The 8,603-nt window shown below is 42.2% G+C and overlaps 1 protein-coding gene across 1 annotated transcript in view; it reads left to right on the forward strand.

Annotated features, from left to right (window-relative positions):
* The window catches only part of KANK4 (KN motif and ankyrin repeat domains 4), a 22,822-nt gene extending 14,483 nt beyond the window's left edge, over positions 1–8,339 (forward strand). The window contains exons 7-9 of the mRNA XM_015415225.1: positions 4,261–4,403; positions 5,707–5,907; positions 8,253–8,339. Coding sequence (XP_015270711.1) covers positions 4,261–4,403; positions 5,707–5,907; positions 8,253–8,330 — 422 coding nt within the window. The 3' untranslated portion in view covers positions 8,331–8,339. The remainder of the gene's footprint in view (positions 1–4,260; positions 4,404–5,706; positions 5,908–8,252) is intronic.
* Positions 8,340–8,603: the final 264 nt, after the last annotated feature.

Raw genomic sequence — 8,603 nt, forward strand, 5'->3', positions numbered from 1 at the left:
GCCTACTACCATCACGAGACGAGCCTGTTATCTTCTTCAGGGAAAAAAACTGAGGCAAAATAGGCATTGAGCCTTTCTTCTGTCTCTCAGTCCTCTGTCAGAGTTTCTCCATTTTCACCCAGCAGTGGGCCCATCACCGCTTTTATCTTGCATTTGTTCCTCACATATCTGAAGATTTTCTTGCTGTAGTGAGCCTCCCTAGCCAGCTTTAGCTCACTGTGAGCTTTGTCCTCTCTGATGGCTGACTTACAGTGCCTAGCAACCTGCAGATACTCTTCTTTAGCAGTATGTCTTCACCTCCATTTCTTGAACATTTCCTTTTTCTCCCTTAGCACATCACAGAGTTCTCTGTTCATCCACATTGGCTTTTTTTTAACCCCCTACCATGTTTCCTTCTTGTTGGAATAGCGATGGCTTGAGCTTGCAAGAGCTCTTGTTTTAGGAGAGCCTACCCTTCACTTGCTTCTTTCCTTTCCAGCAGTCTTGCCCATGTAATGATCCTCATCATACCTCTAAGTTTATTAAAGTCTGCTCTACTGAAATCTAACATACATGTATGGCTATGAACTTCCTTGGTCCCCCACAGCAAAAGGAATTCTAACAGGACATGGTCCCTTCACCCTAAGGTCCCCACCAGCTTCACCCCATCAACCATCTCTTGCCTCTTGGTCAATATTAAGTCGAGTATGGCTAAGCCCCTTGTAGCTTCCTCCACCATTTGATGAAGGAAGTTGTCAGCCAGACAGGTCAGGAACATTTGTGACTGTGGACGCTTTGCAGAATTTGTCTCCCAGCACACATCAAGGAAGTTGAAGTCACCCATAACTACCAGGTCATGTTGTTTGGAGGGCAGCATCTACCTCTTCATCCTGGTCTGTAGCAGACTCCAACCACAATACTGTTTGTCCTTCCTTCCCTGATCCTCACCTAGATACTTTCCACTGAGTTGTCACCTTCCTTTTCCAGTATTTCCTTAAAAAATTTTTTTTTTGCTTTATTACTACAAAACTACAGAAACTACAAAGGGAAAGGGACATAAGGGATACTATAACACTAACCAATAACATATAAAGATAAGGCAAGGATCATCATGCCTACAAGATTCATAATAGTCGTTTCTACCATTATTGATATAAAACAAAAGAAAAGAGTACAGGAACATAACTGGCTGACCTATTTTAAGATTAATAAAGCTAAAACAAGCGCATTTAGCCAAATTGAGTACATGATAGTTTCAAATACAAAATAACCTTTCAGAATTTCATTATATGCATTAATTATCTCCTGTGTTTATTCTTATCATATTACAGTTGGACTTTAAGAGTTTTAGGAGCTGCTTCTCCTTCTCCAGAGCCAGATTTTTCAGAGGAACTGTCAGGAATAGATATGCTGTCTTCAGACTCATGATCTCTCTTTTCTGCTTGTATACTGTCCTCTGTTTTTCCTTTATCCTTAGATGCTGTTTGTTGCTGTTCCAAGAATACCTTTGCTTTTTGGGCAGAGTCAATCTTCTCTTTTTTGTCATTATAGTTGAAAATAAGGCCTTCTGGAAATGTCCATCTGAAGGGAATGGAATGGTTATGTAAAAATGATGTTAGGTTTTTATACTGTCATCTTCTCTTTCGTATCTCAAATGGAATATCTTTTAAGATCTTCGCTTCTTCGCCTTTGATTTTCAGGGATTTCCCATTTGTCGCTTTCAAAATGACATCTCTGGTAGATCTTTTGGAGAATTTAACAAATATTTCACCAGGCAGGGTTTTTTAAATATAAAATCTGGATAAGTTCAATAAACCATATCCATGTCGCTTTGTAGAAAATCCACTTTAAGATCTGTCACTGGTGCCAATGCTTCGCTTAATAACTCCTTTAAATTTTCCCCTTTCTGTTCTGGGATACCTTGAAATCGTAGGACATATAATGATTTCTCCATTTGAAGCTGTAACAATGGCTCAGTTTCTCCACTTCACCACTTGTTTAGCTTATGGGGATTTGCAAAGACTCACAGTTCATTCCAGCAATTTTTCAAAAAGTAGAAAGGACAACATATCACTAGATCACTTGCCCGCCTCATCCGGCATGCGCCTCTGCTCTCCATATTGGTCTCGCAGCGGCGGGACCTATCAGGGTAAAGAGGAGCCTCAATTCCTCGGCCGTCGCCTTGGAAGAGGCACCTCTCACACCCCAGGCAAGAGACCCCTACAAGGCCTCTAGGGGGGCTCAGAACCGTCCGAGTCCCCACCCATCCACCACGATTTCAGGGTGCTCACATCGGAGCTCGATGGAGCGCACCCATCCAGTGAGTCACTGAAACTGGAACCTCTTCCAGTATTTCCTGACAAACAAACCCACACCTCAGATACAGTGCCACTCCGCCTCCTATTCCAACCTTTTCAATTTTTCTCATATCATCCACTATTACATTCCAGTCCTGGGAATCATTCCACCAAGTCTCTGTAATGCCTACTAAATCATATCCCTCTGTCTGCATTAGAAGCTCAAGCTCTTCCTTCTTATTGCTTATGCTTTGGGCATTGGTAAATAGACACCTGAAACCACGCACCTTTGGGTCCATTAGATCCATTCCTCCCAGCTGGGCCTCTATTGTTTGTTCTCCATTTAAATCCTTATTTTGGTCATCTCCTTCCCTTTGTGGTGTCAGTTTAAAGCTCTCTTGATTAATTTCTCCAGGTTTCTGCCAAACACATTCTTCCATGACCTTGACAGGTAAAGTCCATCGCATGCTAGTAGGTTGTCATCCAGAAAACCTAGTCTGTGCTCCCAGAATCCAAATTGCTCCTGCTTGCACCACCAACACAGCCAGTGGTTCACCTCCATTATCATCTGTTCCCATCGTATTCCCCTTCCTATGACAGGAAGGATCGAAGAGAACACCACCTGTGCCCCTATTCCCTTCAGCTTCCTCCCAAGAGCTTCATTTGTTGTTGTTCAGTTGCACAGTTGAGTCCGACTCTTCACAACCCCATGGACCACATTATGCCAGCCCCTCCTGTCTTCCGCCATCCTCCAGAGTTTGCTTAATTTCATGTTTGTTGCATCGATAACACTGTCTAACCATCTCATCCTTTGCCGTCCCCTTCTTCTTTTACCTTCAGTCTTTCCCAGCATCAGGGTCTTCTCCAGTGAGTGCTCCCTTTTCATTTGGTGGCCAAAGTATTTGAGCTTCAGCTTCAGTATCTGGCCTTCCAGGGAACAGTTAGGGTTGATTTCTTTTAGGATTGACTGATTTGATCCAAGGGACTCTCAAGAGTCTTCTCCAGCACCATACTCCAAAAGAATCTATTCTTCAGTGCTCAGCCTTCCTTCTGGTCCAACTCTCGCAGCCATACATTGCTACTGGGAATACCATTGCTTTGACCATACGGACTTTGGTTGGCAGGGTGATGTCTCTGCTTTTTATTATGCTGTCTAGGTTTGCCATAGCTTTCCTCCCAAGGAGCAGTTGTCTCTTAATTTCATGGCTGCAGTCACCTTCTGCAGTGATCTTGGATCCCAGGAATGTGAATTCTGTCACTGCTTCCATGACTTCCCCTTCTATTTGCCAAGGAGTGATGGGGCCGGATGCCATGATCTTCATTTTTTTGATGCTGAGTATCAAGCCAACTTTTCTTCCAGTGCTATTTCTTCATATCTCCCTGTCCTCCTCCCTCTGTCTGCCTTGTGTTTTTGATACTTCCGCTGGAAGTGTTTCCATCTCTGCCATTTCTGCTTCTATCACAAGGGCCTGGAATCCATTCCTTAGCTCTAATGGCACTGAGTGCTGTCATGCTCAATGCCCTTGGGGTTGTGCTGTAGTGCTCTGAGGAGTCTCGTTAGGGTAGTCAATCACGCTGTTGTCCCTTTGACTGGTCTCTCCTTCCATATGCAGGAAATCAAGGCTTCTGTTAATGAACTCCTCCTCTTCCTTGAACTCATGGAGAGTAGTAATCCTTTCCTCCAGGGCCTGAACCTTCTCCTCTGAGAGTACTATCAACTTACACTTTTGACAAGTGTAGTCCGTTTTATGGCTTTTTAAAATGCTCCTGATTTGTTTTCAATGGTTTGTTTTGTTTTTATATCAATAATTTATGATGATTTTATTGTATTGTTCTTACTTGTAAGCTACCTCAAGCAGATTTCTGGAGAGGCAGCATACACATTCCATAAATAAATAAATGAAAAATGAAAATATTGCTTCTCTTGTTTTGTGCTTCTCTAACTGCCATTAGATTTATACATATGGAAGATATGTATTTTTAGGTGTTTGTGATGTAGACCATCAGAATAAAGCTGGGTATACGGCAGTAATGATCACACCATTAGCATCAGCAGAGACTGATGAAGAGATGGAGGTAGTCACAAAGCTGTTGAAAGAAGGCAATGTTAACATAAGAGCAAGTCAGGTACGTTAAAGTTATTTGTTTTGTAGTTGTTTATTCTGTATTTATTATCACTTTAGTGGTAAATTAATCACTTTAAGTTGAATCCCCTGTGTTAACGGAGGAAACTTCCTCTGAGGGAACAGTTCTATCTCCATTGAAGTAAGGTTCTATCCACCAAAGAATGATTCCTCGCTTAGCAGAAAGGAACAGTTACATCCAACTGTATATTTTTATTTTACAAAGCTGAAACTGGTTGGTAAGCCTGAGGTCCTGGAGGGTTTTGCACTCCCCATGTTTGATGGGGTACTGCTGTCTCTCAGCTAGGAGTCTAGGAGTTATGCTGGGTCCTGCATTGTTCTTAGAGAAACAGATTACCTTGGTGCAAAAACTGCCTTTTCCCATTTCCACTTAGTAGGAAGATGGCTCCCTACTTGGACTTACCCAGTCTAGACACATTAATTCATGCCACAGTAATCTTGAAGTTGGACTGTCGTCATGTATTCTAACTGGGCCTGCCCTTGAAGACAATTTGGCAAACTCCGTCTGATGCATAATGTGGCAGCTTGATCCCTGTAAAGTATGGTTGCCAGGTCTTTGGCTCTCACCGACAGGGGGTAGAAGGGAGTTTTCTGGGAGTGGGGACGGTGGGGTGACGTCACCACATGCCCTGTCCCCAATTTGATGACATCACACAAAAGTGACACCATCATGCCAAGGACGTGGCACGGTGGGCAAAATTCTATAATTGGGGATGTTGTGCCAGATCGTGGCTGTTAGGGGCGGGGCTTCCCAGCTGGCTGGGAGTGAGCAGGACCCTGCAAAATTGGGGCATCCCCCGCTCCCACCTGGGGGCTGGCAACCCTAATGTAAAGTCCTTTGTGGCCTTGGACCCTCACATCTATGAGGCCACCACTGCCAGTATGCTCCTTTGTGGCAATTCTGTTCTGGAGATGAAGGCCTGTTGAAGATACTTTCTTGCAGGCTTGTGAAGATAGCTGCTGCCTGCCCCAGAGCATTTTCTATAGCAGCTGCTACCTTGTGTAGTGATGTAGACTGCAAATTCTATTTGTTCAGACAGACTCCATCATAAATTTGGTTTGGTTTTTGGGCTTGAGGCAAAGTGTTGTTTTATTATTTTTAATTAATGTCATAACCCAACTTGAGTCACTTGTTGGGAGAAAGGCAGGTTTAAAATGCTGTAATTTTATTTTTCATATGTCAATGACAACATCCCTCAAAAGGGCTTTTATATAATCTGAACAGAGATAATAAGAAATGAGACACAATGGAGTATTATATATTTGCTTGTTATTGTCATTTCTAGGGTGGCCAGACTGCTTTAATTTTGGGTGTGAGTCATGATAGAGAAGATATGATAAAAGCTCTGTTGTCATGTGGTGCTGATGTAAACCTTCAGGATGACTCTGGATTGTCACCTCTAATGGTTGCTTGTCAGTATGGTAATGTTGAGATTGTGAAGCTTCTCTTGTTTCATCCAAGCTGTAATATTGAATTAACTGATAAGGTAAGAGAAATTCATTCATGTATCATGTGTAGTACAAAAACAGAACTTCCAGGCAATGTTAACCTTCCTGTCTACTCAGAATGTAATTCAAGATGGAATCTGGGGGCTACAGTGTTAAATTTTGTTGTGGATTTAAAGACAACCTTACAGAAATCCCCTTCAATTCAAAAAAATATATTCTTGACTTGACAGTCAATCTGCTTGAAAGGATTCAGTGTAGCTTGTTTTGCTCACAGTCACATCATATGTATGTGCATTCATAAGAATAAAGTTACTATGATGTAGTGCATCTGTAGCAAAAAAAACCTAGCATAAAAATGGCACTAAAGATTTAGGCAATCACTATGGCCTACAAAACTCATGTTACAACAAAGACTGTGTCTGAAGTTCTTTCAGTAGCTCAGGCACTGGTGGAGGGTGGTGCAGAGATCCTGTGTCTCAAGGCAACATATGATACATAAATATTAGTATTTATTATTAGCATTATATTAGACTTTATCAATCATACATTAAAATCAGCAAAACTATCTTTCTTGTCCTTATGGTTTCTTTACATTCAGAGGCTTTGGCTAGGATCCAGCTAAATATATGTTGGCATTTTGCGCTCCAGTGGGAGAGGCAGGAAAGTCACATGGAAACATTTAGTCTGTGGAATAGGGCAGGGTATAAATTTAATAACAACAGCAACAATAACAGACAAGCATTTAAGTCTTTGGAGCGAACCAGTACTCCAGAAAGTCTGTGGCCAGGCATGTTCCATCCACTCGACCATTCAGACTTTGACTTTGTATATTATATGGCTGTGACCGATTTCACACAAGAGCTGTGGCGCAGTTGTGCCTCCCTTTGCCCCGCTTCTATTGGTCAATTTCCCACTCGAAGCCACGCGGCCGTATTTTGACCAGTGGTTTCACCCGATTTTCCCCGCGGTTTTGTGATCTTAAAAAACCAGGACCATGAAAACGTGGGGGAAATTGGGCGAAGCCGCGGGTCAAAATGCAGCTGCGTGGCTTCGAGTGGGAAATTGACCAATAGAAGCAGAGCAAATTGTGCCACAACTCTTGTGTGAAATGGTGTGAGATTATTTTCTTTATTTCCAAAGATTAGGGATTTGGAACTTTTAGGATTGTTAGCCTTCCAGCTGGGATGGAGAATTCCCCACCCCCACTTCTCATTTCAGTGGCTGTCAGGCCAGCGGCATGATTTCACTTCTGGGTAAAATCTAGAAGTAATGTCAGTCCTGTCTAGGAATCCCAGACTGGTACACCAGGAAATTCCCGTACTGACATCACATTGTCCCCCTGTCCCCACCCATGGTATCCTGGCAATCCTACCAGTTTTAACCACGTGAAAAATATTCAAGTACATTAAATACACAGCTATCTCTTTTCATAGTTAATTTTATACTGTGAAATAAGGTTTACTTGTGGTGGCTAGAAATTAGAAAAAATGCCATAACTAATGAAACCCAGCAGAGTCATATCAGACTCTGGGTGATTTCTCACGAGAGCTGCCTCGCAGCACAGCGCCGTTTGCCTCGACACAAACGTGTCAATTTCACACCCGAAGCTCCGGGGCTGCATTTTGACTCAGGGCTTCGCCCGATTTCCTCCGCAGTTTCGTGATCCTGGTTTTTGAGGATCATGAAACTGCGGAGGAAATCAGGCGAAGCCCCGAGTCAAATGCAACCCCGGAGCTTAGGGTGTGAAATTGACACGATTGAGTCGAGGCAAACGGCGCTGTGCTGTGAGGCAGCTCTCGTGAGAAATCACCCTCTGTCTCAAAGTCAGATTTTCAATTAGAAATTAGAATTTTCAAGCCAAGCAAGTCTGAGACAGGACCATGACTTGGATTGTGGCTTTAATTGCGTGTATACTGCTGGAGACCATCTGCATCTCCTTTAATAAAGGGTTTGTATTTATTCTACATGAAATAAAGGGCCTGTTTTATTAATGAGTAATCTACTCTGCTGTACCAGCAGAAGGATTTTAGCTTGTCATTATCTGTTCTGTGGATTGGTCAGCAAAAATGGGAAGTTAGTATAATGAAAATAAATTGTTTGTAATACTGTTTAGAATGGTGCCATTGAAACAGTCGTTAGTAATAACAAATTTTACCAAAAATAGGTGATCAATTTTCATGCTGATGTCCATTTTCTCTTTAAAGCGATAGTGGATTTATCTGTTCTAGGCAGATACCTTGTTGTAAATATGCTAGTTTTTCACCCCACTTAGCTAAAGTAGAGTATGCAGCGTTATTTATTCTGGTGACAGTCTCAGAAAGGTAGAGAAACAAGGATGGCTGGCATAATACTAATCTCCTTCTCTCATTTTGTTTTCATGTAGGCTGGTAATTCTGCATTGTCCATCGCTTTGAAATCTGCCCACGTAGAAATTGCAGAGTTCCTCCAGGCCCACATATAGCTCAGCCAGTCTCTGAATACATAAAGGGAAATGGGAAATTATATGTGTCGGAATGAGGAATTGATAACAAAAGACTTATTCATTTAGCCAACACTGTAACCAGTTTATATGCCAATGATCGTAGCTGATAAATGCTGATTTCTCTACTTATTGAAAGGAGGAACTATGTCAGCTATTTGCATACATTCTTATTAGTTGAGTCACTCTTAAGCCTGCTTTAACGGTTGTAACCTATGCACAGTGGCACAAATAACCCCAATTTGCTAGATTGTT

The sequence above is a fragment of the Gekko japonicus genome, unplaced genomic scaffold (genome assembly GCF_001447785.1).
Source record: "Gekko japonicus isolate JY-2015 unplaced genomic scaffold, Gekko_japonicus_V1.1 scaffold199, whole genome shotgun sequence".
NCBI lineage: Eukaryota > Metazoa > Chordata > Lepidosauria > Squamata > Gekkonidae > Gekko > Gekko japonicus.